The sequence below is a fragment of the Vanessa tameamea genome, chromosome 17 (genome assembly GCF_037043105.1).
Source record: "Vanessa tameamea isolate UH-Manoa-2023 chromosome 17, ilVanTame1 primary haplotype, whole genome shotgun sequence".
NCBI classification, from domain to species: domain Eukaryota; kingdom Metazoa; phylum Arthropoda; class Insecta; order Lepidoptera; family Nymphalidae; genus Vanessa; species Vanessa tameamea.
Genome location: NC_087325.1, coordinates 7,255,097 through 7,274,932, shown reverse-complemented (window position 1 = coordinate 7,274,932; position 19,836 = coordinate 7,255,097). Strand labels below are relative to the sequence as shown.

Below are 19,836 nucleotides of genomic sequence, written 5' to 3'. Positions count from 1 at the left end.
AAGTATAATGCTTCTACACTGAATACGAAAATTTGATTTGATTTGTTTGGAACGTATTATGTTGGCACTTATATAATATTACGGTATTAATTAAAAGTGGACAGTGAAAAGTAATAGTTTAGCATATAGTACACTGTGTGGATGTTTTATATAATATTCAGAAATTTTTTGACTAAAATAAATTTGAAGAAAATAAAAAAAGTAACAGAATCCGTGTCATATATTAAAAGAAACATTGTGATGTATGCATGTCATGTTTTAGTAAGTTTTATATTCTATAATATTACTTATTGTCTAGTCTTGTGCCGTCAGCACATCGCCTATTTAGTTGTACCTCACATGTTGTATGCGTTGACATGATGACGAAATTATAACAAGTTCTTATTAGTTAATTATAATGTATTCATCAGTCAGTACAGGGTACTCAAATAATTGTGACGTGTCTTAAATAAAATACATTATTTCTTCGGTCTTTGAGTATTGGCTAGTCTCATACCTGGATCCGTCCTTGTATCTCATGATAGTCTACACGCTAAAATCTTATTTTTTACTTGGTGGGTTTGTGCCAGTCCGTCTGGGTAGGTATTATATCCTCATCATATTCATCGTATTATATACTCATCGTATTCGGTAGTTTGATATTAAATAAGTTAATCGTGTAAAATGACTTAAAACAGCCTACTTGAATGAAGTGTATTTTGGTTTTAAATGTTTGTGTTAAATACACTTTTACATTAATGGAAACCTAATAATCTCTAGCATAGTGTATACAGTATATACATATCAGTATATACAATAAGACATGCCACAAGTAATGAAACGTGGAAACCGATGCTTTTGTGAGGAAAAAAATAGACGAGAATTCCTCACACTTTGAATAATGAGTTTTGTGCTACAAAGAGGTTGTACCTTTTTTTACAAACACTTGTCTTCGTCTTTTCTGCGTGATTAGTGCATTACAATATATTTTATATGATTTCATGTTTAATTGAATTGAAATAAGGACATTGAATTGCCATTTGGAAATAATAAGGTACTCGTTATAATAATAATATTGTTCGTTTCAAATTTCTTCGTTTTGATGTCTACAGAGTTCGATTGTGTCGTTTGTAGAAATTTGTGTAGTGTATAAATAATATAATACAATAATACTCATACAAACATTAATACCTCCAAATTTCAAGTATGGCCGACTTTCTTAGCGGATATTAAACTGGCTAGTCTCAATAATGTATCAATTTCAGAATCAAACTCAAAACCAATTTAATTAAGGGCTTTTCAAGGCACGAGAGTTACACTATAAACCTAGCTCCAGGTTGTAAATGTAAATTCAAAAGTAAAACCCATGACTGAACCATAACTTTTTTTATTGGCGCGACCCGAGATTCAAATTCCAGAAACACGCGACCATTACGCCTCGAAAACGTTGTACACTAGCCACTACATTAAACTAAAGAAGCAATAAACATACCTTATGTCGTAAACTAAACATGCCTTAAATTATTGGCAATTCAAACTGGCATATAAAGGATCTAAGATGGTATGTCTCTTCAGCTTGCGCTCAATTATATTTCATACGTTTACAGTAATAATGCCTTATGCATACTAAGCGCTGAAACCGCCAAAGCATGTTGCAATTTACATTATGAAGATTTCAGCATTAATAAAGACCGTTTTTGAAACAAAACAGAGAAACTGTCAAAATTAAACTATATTGTTGTAAAAGCTCATGTTCTTATTTCAAAACAATAGTTAAAAGTAATTTGCGACGAATAAGTAGGCTGGTATAATGATTGATTGTTGCCGTATTAACCGCATTTACAAACCTAATATCGATATTTCTTTGGACATATTATGACTCTAAGGGTATTACTAGATAAAGTCGCAAAAAATGTCCCAATGCCGAGCAAATGACTAATTTATAAGACTTCAATTAATTTCGTTATATATAACGTTCGTTTTGTTAAATATTTGTCTGTAAATTTATGACTGTAACACACCTACCCTGATGGTTTTAAAAAATATCTCTCAGGTTGGGTTGTATGGAAGAGATGGCTAAATAGCCATAAGTCCGCCCGTTGTACAACACATAAAATAGTGGTTTATATTTTTGTTTTTGTGTTTAATCCTAAGATTTTTGTATTTTTGTTTGTGGTGTACAATAAAGTATATTAACAACAATTAACAAATGCCTCCTAGAGAGATATTTTCAAAGTTATTCCATCACTATATTCCAATGCGGGTCGACGTCGACCATGAAACGCAAGCATACTTCCTAAAAAAATATGCCGTTTCATTTAATTAAGCAAATTTATACTGATTATGAATACTTATAGTTAAATTATACATATATATGTATACATATTTGTACATACCAAGCGAATGTACACAAGAATTATTTACTTTACAAACATACTACAAGTATGAGGACTACTCCTCCTGTGACAAGTACACGAGTATCAGTAACTTAGGCATAGGCTCTGATTATAGATTTTTGGAAATTTATAATTCAAGGGGAGAAGTGGAAGGGGTTTTTACTAGTATTATATAAAGTGTAACTCTTTTTTGTCTTTTATGTTCTATAGCTAATGCGCTGATATTTTTTTGTCTCATATTGGCGCAACTTTAACGAATTTCTTAAAAATAAATGCTACCAACAAAAGTTAGTTGTAAGATAACTAGATTAATAATAATGACATATATAGGCTTAATTGTGTTTTCGTATTATACGATACAATCGTATATACACAATACGACTCGGAATAATTTCCTTGTAGCGTACGTAAGTTTCACATTGCATTGGATAGACAAGAATACAAAAATGTACCATTTGTGTCTATAATTCATACTGGCCTGTCAGTAAGTCTCTCTTTGTATTAAGTTCCAAATGCCTTAGGCGGAACGCTTTGACTTGAACACGCTCTATTCTGCGACATTCATACTTTGTAAATACGACATAGACACAGTCCATTTACTACATGTATAAATTTGTACTAACAATGTAAACCTAAAACCATAATATTCACTAGAGTAAATCAATACTTATAATATCGTTTCTCTTGACTATTAACAAACAGCCAAATCTACTGAGCCTATAAAATTGTAAACATTGGTGTATTTTAAAAATCGATAAAAAAAGGTGTTTGGATATTTTAAATTTTGCGTCGGTTTGGGAGGCGTAACTTATTATGAATTTATTCGTATGAAGCAATAACGGGCAGCTAGTCTACCAGAAGATGTCGACTTTATTGGAAAATTTTGTTATGCTACCAGAACGATTCTTATTGCTGCAAAATCCGTACACACAAATAATACTCATCCTATAACTGAAAGGCATCGGGTGCCTGGTACCGACATCTCCCCAGGGAGTCGCTTAGCACCTTGTATTAATTGTAATTTTATTAACAATCTGGTAATAACAGATGAACACACAAAACATAATACAAAAAGTGGAATCTGTTATTGAACTAGCCTGCATTTAGATAAATTGTTCTACAGAGGCGACATTGAGTGAGAAATTCAATATGAGTAGAACTAGTTGAAGATCATTTGATTTGCAAATAGATGAGCGACTGGTTGTTAGTTTTCAAAGAATAATCGTTAAAATGCAGTTATGTAACGCAAAAATATGGAATAAGTGATCAGTAATAATTTATTAAACGAGTCAGTTTTAAATGCAGCAATTATCGGAAAATAAAATCAAACGTAACATTGAACTATGGACCAAAACTTGGTCCATGTATGATGATATACATTGATGGTTTATACATATTTATAAATATGTATCTACGATGGAAAGTTTATAGGATAATGGTGAATATCATGTGGGTGATTAAATAAATAATAATACTATCCCGTATCGCGTGTGGTAGAGGGTAGTTAGTCACAAATCATATTTAACTTAATGCGGTTTTGATTTGAGTACAAGTAAGCCATTGTTACTTTGAATGATATGAGCTCCAATCTCATCACGTTAAATAAAATTTCACAATTATTGAAATACAACGCACAACCTTAACCGGTTAATCGACCTTTTGCACAGGAATGAAATCTACACAGGAATTTCCAATGGAACATAGATGAGCACAAGGCTTAGATTTTGCAAAATTCATCACCTAAGCAATACTCCTTAGGGGATGAAAGTTTGTATAGAAATTTGTTATTTCTGGTGTAAGAAATATGAACATCGGTGTTAAAGTATTTTATTTGAAAATACAACACCAATGATTGTGAAACTTAGGTTTATGAAAGTTAGAAGTTTGGAAATCGCTGTTTAGGTTTCTGTGTATGGGTAAAAGACAGCTGTAACAGTATTTTCGATGATTTACCCCTCTTCATCCACAATGTCACCCAAGATGGTGACATTGTGGATGAAGAGGGGTAAAAAAAGTTTGTATAGGAGTTTTTCATATTAAATTTCATAGAGTAATTAGTCGATACTTCCCTATAGAGGCTACCAAAAAGCTCTAATACTTGAGAAGATTCGGTTCGCTTCTGTATAATATTTCCGATAGGATATTCCATCGGATAGGTACACAGCTAGCATTAAATATATAACAATACTAAAATTGCCGTTCCCATCTGTATACTAAGATAAGTCAATGTTATATATAACAATAATAATCATCATCATCATCAGCCCGCATTCGTCCACTGCTGAAAATAGGCCTCTCCAAATGCACGCCACTGTGATCTTTCTTCGGCAACTCGCATCCAGCTCCTGCCAGCCGTCTTGCGCAAATCGTCACTCCACCGTGCCTGAGGACGTCCTACACTACGTTTGCCGAGACGCGGTCTCCACTCTAGAACACGTTTTCCGATGGTTATCGGTTCTACGACAAATATGGCCGGCCCACTGCCACTGGGCTATGTCGATGACTTTGGTTCTCTGACGGATCACCTCATTTCTGATGCGATCCCTCAGAGATACTCCGAGCATAGCCCTTTCCATAGCACGCTGAGCGACTTTAACCCGGAGGACCAGCTTTGTCGTGAGTGTCCACGTTTCGGCTCCGTATGTCATGACGGGTAGGACGCACTGGTTGAAGACTTTCGTCTTAAGGCACTGTGGGATCAACGATGTGAAGATTCGTCGTAACTTCCCAAATGCTGCCCAACCTAGCTGAATTCTTCTATTCAACTCGTCCTCAAAGTTGTTTCTACCTAATCGCAATGTCTGCCCGAGGTAGACATATTTTTGATCAGCTTCGAGGACAGTACCGTGTATCGCAATCGGTTTCGGTAGAACATGTTCATTGAACATGACTTTGGTTTTATCCAAGTTCATCCGTAGGCCGATGCGCATAGAAGAATCAGCAAGCTCATTCATCATTTGTTGTAGGTCCTGCAGCGTTTCTGCCATGATGACGATGTCGTCTGCGAATCTCAAGTGAGAGATGTATTCGCCATTGATGTTGATGCCACGCCCTTTCCAGTTCCGCGTCTTGAACATGTCCTCCATTGCATTAGTGAACAATTTGGGGAAAATAACGTCCCCTTGTCTCACTCCTCGGTGCAATGATATGGGATTTGTTTGCTGATTCTGTACTTGGACGGACATGGTGGCGGCTTTGTAGAGACATCTCATCACTTGGATGTATCGCCAATCAACTTGGCAACGCTGCAGGGACTCCAGAACAGCTCAGATTTCAACGGAGTCAAAGGCCTTCTCATAGTCCACGAATGCAAGACACAGGGGCCGATTATACTCATGGGACTTCTGTATAATCTGCCGCACTATGTGTATGTGGTCTATGGTGCCGTATCCGTTCCGAAACCCGGCCTGTTCCGGGGGTTTGAATTCGTCGAATCTTCGCGCAAGACAGTTCGTGATCACTCTTGAAAACAGCTTATAGACGTGGCTCATTAGGGATGTGGGTCGATAGTTCTTCAGCAGGGTCTTGTCTCCCTTTTTGAAGACCAGGATGACCACACTCCTACTCCACGCCTCCGGAGTTCTCCCTTCGAAGAGGACAGAGTTATAAAGCTTCTGGAGCTCCCTCAGTACGGGTTTACCTCCTTTTCCATTTTTAAGCTGTTTAAGAGCAATCTCCATTACGCCAATTTCTGGCAGGTCTTCGGTGAAATGACGTGTTAATGTAGCTCTAGGATCCTCATTTTCGGGATCAGGTCGAGATGCATGCGATGCGTATAACCGGCCGTAGAAGTCCTCTACTTCCGAAAGAACTGTCGGCTCGGAAGATGACTTCTCCACTTGCTGTGGTCAACTTCGTCAGGTGGCTCCTTCCAAGAGATTGTACGAACACCTTAGACCCCCGATTCTGCTCGATGGCTCTTTCAATCGTAATAGTATTGGAGCACCGGAGGTCGTGTCGTACGCGGTTGTTGATCTCTTGCTTTAGTTGTCGTTTCTCTGACGAAGTGACAGGTGGGTTTTCACGTCGTTTCTTCATTAGCCCTAAAGTCTCTTCCGTAAGTTTAGACTTTCTGCCCTTACGCTGCATGCTACAAAATCTCGTGCCTTCTTTCCTGAGAATTCTAACTACATTTTCGAGGTTCTGGTTTTCACGGCAGCGAATCGGTTCTCCAGGTTTGACTGGAACGCTTCAGATCCCGCAATGGTTTGGAGCAGGGTTGGTCGGAGTGTAGACTTCATCAGACGGACGCGCTCGTCCTTAAAATTGATATTCAGAGAGCCTCGGACAAGTCGGTGATCACTACCGGTATTGAACCTGTTCAGCACTGAGACGTCTCTTAATATGTGCCTTTTGTTCGTTATGATGAAATCGATCTCATTTTTGGTCATAGTGTCGGGACTTTGCCACGTCCACTCCCTTTGGGGCTGCTTCTTGAAGAAGGAGTTCATCAAGAAGAGCCCCTCCCGTTCGAGGAAGTTGACAAGCATTTGCCCCTTCACTACACTACAATTCTGTACTCCCACTTTAGCGTTGAAGTCCCCCATGACAACGTTGTAGTGGGTTTTCGTGGTGGAGTGGAGGGCCTCGATATATCATCGAACATTTCCTCCACTTCATCATCCGAGTGTGTTGAGGTCGGTGCGTACGCTTGCACCACCTTGAGGCTATACCTCTCGGTGAGCTTTACAATGAGGTACGCTACCCTGTTCGACACACTGGAGATTTCCAAAACGTTGTCAGCTAGGGACTTATTAACCAGAAACCCAACGCCACCTTGGGATTGTTGGTCTCCCTCTCAGAAGTACATTAGGTGGGCCGATTCGAGGGTTACGGTGTCCTCTCCCTCTCTACGGACTTCACATAACCCTAATATGTGCCACCTAATTTTCCCAAATTCCACCTCGAGTTGCGCTAGATGCGAGTCAAGCCGTAGCGTGCATCCGTTGTACGTCGCCAGAGTCAGTCGGTTGTGGTGGCCTCCCGTAGCCCGGTGATTCTTAGCACCCCCCGTCCCGCCGTTACCATCGTCGCCACCATGACGAGGAATAGCGGGACCGCCGGGAACTGGGGGCCGTGGCTTACGTGTTTTCACCATTTGGAGGTATTGCCCATAATCGCCACGCTGGGCAGGCGGGTAAGCTCTCGCAAATTGTTTCACTAATTGAGGTATTATGGATTATTTTTTTAATTGACAATTTATCCTAGTACGCGTTGAACATGTGTCTCTGGACAGATATTGACACACGATTATATTTTACCATTTACCACTCATATTTTAGCTATTTCATGGATAATAAAAATTAACTAACAAAAGACCCTTAAAACTGCTAATTTGGTCAATAAATGATCTGACCTTCATGGAACATTTGTACGGGTGGTTCCTAAATGAACGTTCACTGCAAAAAATATCGTAACAACTAATTAAACCGTGTTTTGGTAACATTTGACTGCAACTGCGTTTGTAACATTGCTGCTATTCGAACAATAAATTAAAAATTAAGGAAACGGTTACATGAGAGGGATTTTAAACGATGTTTTAAAGTCGAACATCGGTTATGGTTGATAGTAAACATAATGGTTTAAGAACTCACTAGTAAAATGACACTTAATTAATATTTTTAATACATCTTTGGGTTAATTCTGGCTTCAGCGCTATGTGCTTATCGCCAACTAATTTTGTTATATGATTTTTTGTTGATAAAAACAAAAACAAAGCCGTATATTGAAACAATCAGACGTATATTATAACCCTTTTCTTCTTTCAAATTAAAAAATACGGAAAGTTCCATGATATAGCAATTGCATTGAATGCTAATACGTTATCGTGGATACCAGCTGCATAATGTGGCTTCGCTGAATGCGTTTGAATACTCAATTAGTACTTTTACTGGATATTCACAACAAGTCTTTTTTATTATTATTTTCTATTTTGTTTTTCCTACTATTCGGTACTTATAATAATTATTTATAAAAAAAAAAACATATTTCTTATAGATCAAACAACCGAAAATAAACATTGCTGTAAAAAGTTTATGATTTCAAAAGTTGTATGTAAAAATCAAAGTATACAAGATCGATCACAAAGATAAGAAAAAAATATAGAATTAATAATAAATCATTATGTATCTCTACCCCTACCTACCAAATTGTAGTATTTTATATTGAAATCATAAATAAATATTAAAGTAAGTAGGTATATACCTACTCATATTACTAAAAGTGTCGTACATTACTGACAGTAATATTTAGTAATATTTTTTCTTGGTGATTGGACTTTGTGCAAGCCCGCCTGGGTAGGTAATACTCAGTCATTCTATTTCTATTTATTCTACCGCCTAACAGCAATACTCAATATTGGTGTTTTCCGGTTTAAATGGTGAGTAAGCCAGTGTACTCAACTACAGGCACTAGGGACTAGGTTTGTGGCGCAATGTCTATGGGCGATGGTGACAACTTACCATCAGGTAGCCCGTGTGCATACATTTTCCATATTAAAATTATATATCACAAGTTACAAAAAAGTATGTATATGTTTCGTAATGAGAAATGTTAATATATATTTTAAAAAATATTATGAAGATCTGAGTATGCTAATTAATTCGGTGTTGAAAAACGTAAAATCTCATTTTGAGACCTTTTTTTATATAATTTATTTCTATTAATTGTGAAATAAAAGCAAATCGCTTGTGTGAAACGAGGTTATCCAAATATAGAATTGTGAAAAATCATGGCGGTTGATATTAACTTGCTAATTATTTTATTAGAAATAAGCATTGAATATATTATTTATTTTAAAAAGAACGAAAGATGTCGTACAAAAAGTAACTGCAAATTTGAAAGTAAAAAAACCTTCTAAAATTGGCAAACGAAGTCGTTTGATAGTAAGCATATCTCAAAGACCATTCAATTAGAATTTTTAATTGTACGAACATTTTTTAAATTGACTTGAACAAAGATTATCAGTCAAAGTACACATTTTATTTTCAGTAGAACAACCTTTTCAAAAAATTATCTTGGCAAACATTCTACTATCAACTGTTATATAATAAATAATACCAATAAGATATACCATAAAATTAGAAATGAGCAATAATTTTATTATAATCCATCAACTTTAGGAAATGAGTAAGTAGTTAGTTTCTTGGCGGCTCTTCTTGGTCGAATTTAAATTTCGAACCATTGTTAGGTGTACATGTGATACCTTTACATAAAAGTCTTCTTCAATAATTTATATTTCGATTTCGACTTAGATGTGCCAGTACGGATGTTTATTGGTTTTTCTATAATAAATATTGTATATATAACATACCTAAGAAGTATTCATTACTATAGATATAAATTCAATATTGTAAGAATAATGACCTATCATCCATGTATAGAGTTACGATTTAAACACAATCAAACTGTTTATCCGACTAACTGTATTCGTATCTAGGTATCGGATTTCAAGTTTCAGACTTCAACAAATTTCAAATAGAAACTTGAGAAACAGATCCAAACTTAATGCGATTACGAAGCTTTCAACACTCTGAGAGTTACGTTGACTACACATACATATACATTGAAATATGTAGCGATAAAGAATATACATGAGGTACAATTTAGTTGTGTGGATGTAGAAAGGGTTTTTATATACTGATTTCAGTGTAGTCGTCTTTAAAAATGGTCATAAATCCAATAGACTTTTCTAACTGAAGTTTACTATGCTAAGGCCGTCTTAAAACAATTTCACCTGTAACTTTGTCTGACTGTTTATTATAACGACATCATAGATTAAGCCTAAACCTGAAGAATATAAGCATGCCAATTATGGATTATATACGGATACATACGGATGATGTAAATGTAAACAGCTAAATAACTTACAAAATACAACACCAGGTTCGTTTTAATGTTTCGTTAAATTTTATATTTTTTACAAATATAAATAAGGAATCAATTATTAACACAAATTACACTGTGCTTTATTTTTTTATGAGAAACTCTCGGCGTGATGTGTATAATTTCAAAGTAAAGTGCACACGTCTTAAAAGCTACAGTTGCTATCAAGTGTAATGAGTCGCTCACGCTTAATATTTATTTAAATATAAACCAAAGCACTAGGTATTTTAATACCAAAGCCAGAACAGAGTCGGGTGATCGTTTAGTGTCAATTTGAACTTAAGTTAACACTCCATAGGATCCTTTGATCACTGAGTTCACTTCAATATGCTCTGTAAATGGGAAAACTGTACGCTTACGCTGGATGTAAAAGTTATTTATACAGCATGTATTTTGTAATACAAAACCTTTTTTCCATGTCACCTTTTTGACTAATTCACCTAAATAGGAAAAAATAAATCAGTTCTATACAATGTTCTTCATGTGTTCCATAGCTATTGGCAAGCTGTATATCAATGAAAAAAAAATACCTTTTTTATCAAAGTTCATGTTAGCGTTTAGATGCCAGCACCACGTAAAATCATAAATGATATCCTCAAGTTTTCAATATTGATTATTGTCCAATTTTATCCATTGTATTAACACCAGTAAAACAAATAAACCATACATATTATAATGGCGCATTGAGTAAAATTTCAGTGTAAAATTGATAATTTACTGTCGGTATTTTCATTTGAATGTATTACATAACAATAAAATTAATTAATTTCTGGTAATCTAAAAGGCATACCTAAAAATATATCCGTTAATTTATATTCATTTCCATATTAACCTTTAGCCGAATGTCAAATGAGGTTTAATTTAATTTTTTTGGTTTCCTAAACAGACCCGAAACTCTGAATGCTCAAGTACAATAACATCAGCATGCAATACCTACTTACATATAGGATGTGGATGAATAATAATGAAAGAATTGCCTTTGTTTGTCAAAGTGTTTTTTAATTCAACACATATTAGTTTTACAAGCTTTTATTTAACTCCACCTGTTAAGCCAATACCACTCTACCGGCCCAGTTTAATGGAACATCGAATACATTGTCGTTTGATGCTGGTGACAACACAATATATTATAAAGGTATAGGAAATTAAATAACTCTACAAATAAAAGAAGAGAGGTCTCTTTGTCATGTCTAACTGGAAATACTAATAAACCTATATAAATAAAACGTGGGTATACCGGAAGATAGAGCGCTTTTCGAAGGTTATAATATACAACATTGTTATATAGGTAAGGGACCGTACGTCTCAATTTCACCTATTTAATATTTATAATATTTCGTAAGCGTACATTTCATGTTCTTGTATGTTCATTTTTAAATAGTTTTTTAGATAAATTAATTAGAATATTTTATTAAATAATTTATTATTATAACATAAGTATTTATGGAAATGATTGTTTTGTTTCAGAAGAGCGCGTAATTGCGCGAATGGTTGCCGGAGATGAGGGCGCCGCGGCGCGTGACAAGTCTGTTGCTGCCCTTCGCCCTGCTATCCCTACCGCATGCCAATGTTGCGAATGTCACTACATACCGAGTGAGTAATCTGTTATTCTATAAACGAACTACTATGCTGGGACTTGACACGCGCGGGTTTGGTTGATATGAATATCGTCACCCTGCAATGAAAACTTTGTACAGAACAAATTAATTGTATTTTTTGGGTAGAATGTCTCAAAACACCGATTTACTGTGAATTAATGCTGATAATGACAACCTCGGGAAGCATAAATGACGGTCATTTTGATCAAACCGTTTTACCGGCATTTTAATGTGCATTAAATTTATTTGTTCGCCCGACCGATTACCGTAACGTCACGTTTACCGAACTTTAAATGAGAATCACAATATGTGATTGAGTTCATGTAACAATAACAAAAAATATGTAATCTCACAATTAAATATCGATCCTCCAATACATCATATTAAGATTACAGAAAAAAAGAAATAACAGCTTGAAAATGTCAGACATGTTGCTTTTGCGGAGAAGGCTTTAAACTTATCCCGCGATGTAGCTCCAATGGCAATCATTGGATACATATGTGGGAGAATTTTAACCAACTACGGGCTTTTTTGTTAGAATCATCCAATCAATAAGCCAGACTGCTGCCGTACGGTCGATACGCTTGATTTACCGCGTGAGCGTCGTGTTAAAGCAGAACGGTAACAGAGCGCCGAGGACGGCCATCGCAGTGGTTTTAGGGAATAGGAATCCCACATAAATCGGTTAAAGGGGCCCGGGTACCTCTACGAAGGATTCTACTGCGTGAAAAAAATTAAGCAAAATGGTAACCGGACAGCATGAACTGTGTAATTTGAAGAGCTATACGGCTGCAGTCCGACTGTATTTTAGAGATTTCTACCTAAACTTGACAGTCGAATTATTGCTAGCGCTTCCTTTGGGCAAAAAAATTATAATGCCGTCCTGATACCTATGTTTTCAATACATCATGGCGAGTTATTCCAAATTAAACAAAAACCCACTAAATAACCCCCTAGGTAAAACACTTACAAGGGTTACTCGAGTGGATCAGTGTGAGGTTGGTTTTCATGCAGCTATGACCCAAAATATATGAGTAGTTAAAATTTAATAATACATACAACTTTTGATTAGGCCATATGTCATGATTATACACTATTTATCATAAGTAACAATAAACTTAACTACAAGAAAATTAAATTAAAGTCATCATATAAATATTAATATTTAATAGAACATTGTGTCACGAAAAATCAATTAAATTATCTGTTTACCACATCCTGTTCTGTATACGCATGAAACACAATATGTTGTGTTAAATATCCGGTGTACACACTACTCGACCTCCGTGGTCGAGTAGTGTGTACACCGGTTTTCATGGGTACGCTACTCCGAGGTCCCGGGTTCGATTCTCGGCCGAGTCGATGTAGAAAAAGTTCATTAGTTTTCTATGTTGTCTTGGGTCTGGGTGTTTGTGGTACCGTCATTGCTTCTGATTTTCCATAACACAAGTGCTTTAGCTACTTACATTGGGATCAGAGTAATGTATGTGATGTTGTCGAATATTTATTTATATTTATTTAAATATATTAATTTTAGAAATGTATTAAATATTTAAACAATGAATATGGCGACTCGACAGCTTAACTATGCACACACATATGGGTCTTAACTCGTAACCCGAGTTATCGAGCTTTTAACTTTACGCGATTTTTTCCGGACAGCGAAAAATTACTTTTTAATAGTTTCAGAGCTAAATGCCTACGTTTTATGTATCGTTTTCCCATGGCACATTTCCAAACTACTTATTGGTTATCGAAATGCTTGTTAATAAAGATTTTCCGAAAATGATGCATTGTTACTATATAAGTAGCTGAAAGTTTATGAATCTTTTTATACAGATATTTAATTTTTACAGTATTGTATACAATATATGAGCAATTTTACAATATTTTTATCATCAGTCAATGTTTTATTTTTATTTTATTTTACTTTTAATTTTTATAAGGACTTCGGGATTATGAAAATACGTAATGATATACTACAAATAGTTTTAATTTTTGTTGTATATAGTGGAAGATAAATACAAAAAAAATTAAAACTTATGTAACTTCAACAAGATTTATATTTATTTAATCAAAAAGTAATAGGTATGTAATAATTATGGTATATAAAAGAGACTTAACATTTAAAATCATATTGTAATGTGTGTGTTAAAATTTATTAAACTAACCAGTGATTAACCTATCACCACACATTACGAAGAATTAAGGCACGTTATATTCATAAAAAAATATAACAATTTAAAAAAATAATATATTCATTAATTGTTTTATTAAGGTAAGCCCGAGAAATCTCGACGCCCAAGACATATAACAAGAAAGTTGTCCTTTGAAACAAAAAAATTGCTGTAACGCGTAATATTGAAGCTACAAATTATTTTTCTTTAATTATTTATTTGTGTTTTACATGTTTGAGGGCAGTTATTTAAAAAAAAATTAAAGACGTTGCAAGAACCCCAGAAAGACTTCTGTAAAATTATTCGTATCGTTATCAAGATTTAATAGTTTTCAGTTTCTTTATCAGATCATCTTGGTAGCTCAATCAGTCGTTTTGAAGTGGGTGCACGTTCAAAAATTTCTTTACATACATAGACAGATACCGACGAAACTGATAAAATCGTGTTAAAAGAACTAACTTTATAGTAAGGTATGTCCACACTCACGAAACTAATTTCCGACAAACAAGTCGTTTATTCAATGGTAAAAAATAATTTCTGGTTTGTTGTTGAACATGACATTAATTTCATAATGCGTTCATTAGCTCACATGAGCCCATCTCTAGTTACATGAGGATGACGTCATTAAAGTAATCGTATCGAGATATTATATATCGTGCTACGTACCATCGTCATACTGCGTATTGTGGGACGAATTCGAATTTCATACTTAGGCTATAGTATTAAAATCAGAAAAGGTACAGAAAAATAAAAAATAATAATAATGCCGTACCTCCAACTTGAGCCACATAAATTTGTCTTTTGGGTTGGCTCAGTATTTTACAAGATATCTTTAGCTGACTTAAAAAAATATTTACTTTTTCAGACATTTTTTGTTTAATTTCATTGAACACAATAGTAAAAAAAAAACTCTCAGTGACATTTGCGTTATTTTTGAAGTCAGTTTGATTTTTTGTTTAATATTTATGTCCATTTTTTGCTTTATCGCTTCGTATATGCACATTTTGTGTCACAATTTTTCCAAGTAATCCTACGTTTATTACTCTACAGTACAATGCATGTGATCATTATTTTACATGACTGATTAAAACGACCTTATGACGTTACAACTTCAATGGCCTCCATTAATTGTATTAATTAATCTTACGTATAAATACAATCCCATTCATAGTATAATATAACAAGAATATGAAGAATGTCTTGAATTTAATGTGCAAATTAATAAAACCAACAACAATTATAAATTAAAAGCTGAGATGGGTCACTAGTTTTAATACGTATCAAATCAAAATACACTTTATTCAAGTAGGCTTTTACAAGCAAAGTTAAAAATATTTGCGGAATTTTATTAGACTTCATCACGTTTGTCTAATGAAGCTAAAAGTATTTGGATATCCGTTATTTACTTTGCTTCCCTTCATTTTACTTGGGAATACGCGTCGTCATATCTAACAACACGAAAATACTTGACTTTATAGCAAACGATACTGATGGTGCTCATCTATCAAATCATTCGTATTTCGTGCGTCATCATATACTCGCTCTTTGATTTCACATTTGTACAATTTTGGTACAAATTCACGTAAGTTTAATGAACCAAACATTCACAGTCAATTAGGCTAAAGTATGCTAACTGAATATCTGCACATTTTATGTACCTGCTTGATTTTAAATCGTAATGTTTGAACATAAATATCATGAAAGCTATTCATTAATTTTATCAGATGTCAAAGTATATGTGCAATATTATCAACGTAGACGACAAAGATATTGCTTTATACCTAAAATAGTTTGTGTATCGGCTTATCTTTGCACAATGCATACATGTATCTAAAGGAAACCATTAAATGGATTGAAATGCCATTGTACGCCATACCTTGGCTCATATATTTTATACCTTGCCTACCATAAGATACTCAAAAGAAAATATTAAATGGAAATGTCCATTACAATATCCAAATGAACAATGGAAACAAAACAGCTCAGCCAAATAATGCAAGGATATAATGTAGAGAATATAGCACATGCCGAAATAGTACTGACAATATATTTTTGTTAGCTCTACTGTTGGTATTTTGGCACGTAGAAAAAGAAAATAAATGCAATGCTTTTATAACTGCAAATAAGATGAGCGCGCACGACTTCACTTGCATATTTGCGCAGATGTTTGTTATTTCCGTACCATTTCAGCTCAAAGCGTTTATACGTGATTATATTTAACACAAAAATTCTGTCACAGTTTTAATTCGTTTTCGGCCAGTGAAAATAAACAACGTATTTTCAAACTTAATTTATGCATTGAATAAAATAAGGTAAATATTTTAATTACTAGCCTTAATGCAATAATGTTTCGAAAATTATTTATTATTTACACAAGCAGCACCAGATATTTATATAGTGCGTGCGTGGTTGCGTGTTAGCCTGTCTGGTTAGGTTAGGTACCACCCACTCGTCATACATTTTACCATCAAGCAGCAACACTTAGTGCTGTTGTGTTTCAGTTTGAAAGGAGACTGCGCCAGTGCAACTATATGCACAAGGGACAAAGCATCTTAGTTTCCAAGATCCATCGAGCACTGGCAATGTAAGGAATGGTTAACATTTCTAACGAGGCCAATGTCTATGGGCAGTGATGGTCGACCGCGACTTGTATCTGACCTGTCAAGTCGACTGCATTATCACTAGCAGAGGGCTTAGCGCCGAGAGTGTCCTTCCTTGATACAGAGCAGAATGGCATAATTCTTGATCATCAATTTTTTTTAAACCAGAGCAAATACCATCCATAGTATACCGTGTCACTCTTACAAATGCCATTATTACCAAATTACAAAAGTTCGTGACTAGCAACAGACAAAGGAATGTTTTTCGCAGAATTTAATTCCATGGGCTTGGCGTTAGGCTAGATCAGCCTGATTTAATTAATATGTAAATGGTGCGATTACAGCTAGTTAGCTATAGTCTCCGTTGCCGAAAGCCATTAATTGTGAAATGTACATCGTATTAGGAAGGACACGCCAATGCTGAAGAGCATATCACTATCTTAGCGATTTACTCAAATGTGCAATTTGAAATTGCTCCGCGCTGCTAACACTGATTATCTACCCAGACATAAAAAAACGTCCAGTCTCTTGGCTCTGACCCCTTTTTCACTGGCACGAAAATTTGGATATTTATCTGACACCTGGATGGGATCCGAATTATGTGTTATTACCCGCCCAAGCCCCAGCGGTCATCCTCGACATGGATCGACGAATGCGGGTACATCAGGGCTGCCTAAAACAGGACACGTGATGTGGAAGATTAGATATAACCCGTGACTTTTTTGGGTTCGTTTTATTTTTGTAATAATTTTCTTCGTTAGGTAACCAAGGCATGGCATGAATGGGTATTAATATAAAAAAAATGTACCAATTATTTTCTTGACGTAAAAAAAATATTAGCTATTTACCAATACGTTTCATCATACTTTATGAGCTTATGCCTGAAGTCAATGAGAACTAATAAAAATATGTCCATATACAGTTTATATTTACGTACAACCTTGTTCGGAAGGGTTCTTCAAATAGCAAGTACCCTTCCAACTGAGGAGTTGAGGGGCGGGACATATTTAGCTCGCAACGCTCTATTGCACTGACGTCAATTAAGGCTAGCATTCGCATATTTGCTGATGACAACAGCTATACGCAATATGATATGATACCTCGAAATAAGAAAAAATAAATTCTTTCGACGAAAAATATTAAGTCTTTGTTTTATCGTTCTAAAGTAGTTATATAAGTAGGTATTTATATTGTAATCAAAATAACTTTTTATTAAAATATTTTAAATTAAATTAAACTTAAAAATTTTTAAAAACGAAAATATAAATTAAAGTTAACAATTTTATTACACTTCGGTTGATTTACAACTAGTGCATTCGGATTGGCTGGACAGTTCTAATAAACGGCTGACACACAGAACAGTAATTGCTATATTGCATTGCAATTCGTATCCACAAATGGTCTTATTGTCCTTACTGCCTTCAAATTATATTATTTCATAATTATGTTTGACGACTATTGTTCGACGTTACTGTAAAGATTCACTCATTTTAACTCTAAAATATTTATATGGAAATTTCTAGTAAAAACTGTACTACAATGTAGAATATTCTATTCATTAAATGAGTATATCTACACTGTTATACTTCAAACATTACGCTTAAATGGCTAGATAATCCTGTGATTCAATTAATTATCATACTCAGGCATAGATTGATGCGCTGAAATACAATTAATTAATTATCAATTACGGTCTCCACCGCTTATATCAAATATGAAATCATTAAAAAAAACTGCTAAATATGTAATAATATTTTCATATAGCGCTATCATTTGATATATTGATATAATTGAGGCTAAAGATTTTATTTTTAACATAAAATATATTAGATAGATAAAATATATTGTTTAAAATTGATTAATATTTATTAAGGTTAGTAGAAATTAAGGCGTTATTTTTATCAATTAAATATTCCGGTTTATATTATTGTTGAGATTTACTTACTGAGTTTCTTGCCGGTTACATGACGATTCATATGTGCCTTTATGAACCTACTTGAATATTCCTTATATTTTGATTTTGATTATTTTTCAAGAAATACTCGACATATTTCGGAAATGTAGTATTGCCATAATAATGGAGGTAACGTGACGAAATCAAATCGCGGAGTCATCGATAGATAGTTACGGTTAAATAGAATCATTTATTAATATTATGGTTACCACGGTTAATTACGCAGAAAAACACTAACGTATAACATTATTATAGATACTTAATAAAACTAGGTCATCATAATATTAACGAATTTACACACAACATTAGACATGATTTTTTTTTGACGCCGATAAATTACCTTAAATCTATTAAAGAAAATATTTTGCTAATCAACTTAGTTAAACAATAAATTATTTTCGTTTCTTGGAAATAAAAGAATTTAAGGAAGAATTTTATTTCCTTTGTCAAATATAATTTAAACGTTCTCTTTTGTTTTAGGAGGAACTGGAATCATCTCTCCGCCTCGTGCACGCAGTCGCCACAGGGGCGACTGGTGCACTTTGTGTTACGCACCATTACGGCCGTCTCCGTGCTCCGATGCATGCTTCAAGATGGGATACGGCGAGAGCACGCGCGGATCTCGCTGCAAATATTCTACATCAACTTGGCTTGGAAACTGCTGGTAAGGTTTTGAATTTATGGTTGAAACATTTTAACAAATCAATTAAACTTCTTCACAGTTATCCCGGTCTCAGTTACTTGTTAGGTACTGCATTCGTATCTACATACATATATGCTAAATATACATAAATTAACATCTTAAGGTATTGTAGCCAAACAAACCTTCCCTACAAGCAGTAATTGAGATACATATTTTCTCACAAACTTTTCCTTCTATCCTTCTATAAATAATATATTATTAGTACATTTTATAGTTACTGGTGACGCAGGCTATAATAGGTAGTCCATATTTTTGTTATCCGGTTTTTGTATTTTATTAAAATTAAACTTATTACTATAAAATTTTATACCTTAGTAACACACGAGTAAAACTTAATAATAATTACTATAAATCCAAATCTCTGTCTGTCTAAAGCCCGCAGGTTCGACAAATGTTTTATGACATATAGATGTGTAATGTACGAAGTATGATGTGATGGTGGCCTTTATGATATGTATTATTTTATTTAGACAAAAATATCAAATCAAATTGTTGGTTTTGTCAATCCACTATTACCATTTTAAAAATAGTACGCTGATACCTCC

The 19,836-nt window shown here is 34.4% G+C and overlaps 1 protein-coding gene across 3 annotated transcripts in view; it reads left to right on the top strand.

The window, feature by feature from the left end:
* The window catches only part of LOC113400258 (probable G-protein coupled receptor CG31760), a 76,981-nt gene that overhangs the window by 46,069 nt on the left and 11,076 nt on the right, over positions 1-19,836 (top strand). For 2 of the 3 annotated variants that reach the window (XM_026639765.2, XM_026639762.2), the window contains exons 3-4: positions 11,727-11,852; positions 19,069-19,252. In XM_026639765.2, the coding sequence (XP_026495550.1) occupies positions 11,760-11,852; positions 19,069-19,252 (277 nt within the window). In that variant the 5' untranslated portion in view covers positions 11,727-11,759. The remainder of the gene's footprint in view (positions 1-11,726; positions 11,853-19,068; positions 19,253-19,836) is intronic. The other variant, XM_026639763.2, reaches the window with a different exon arrangement.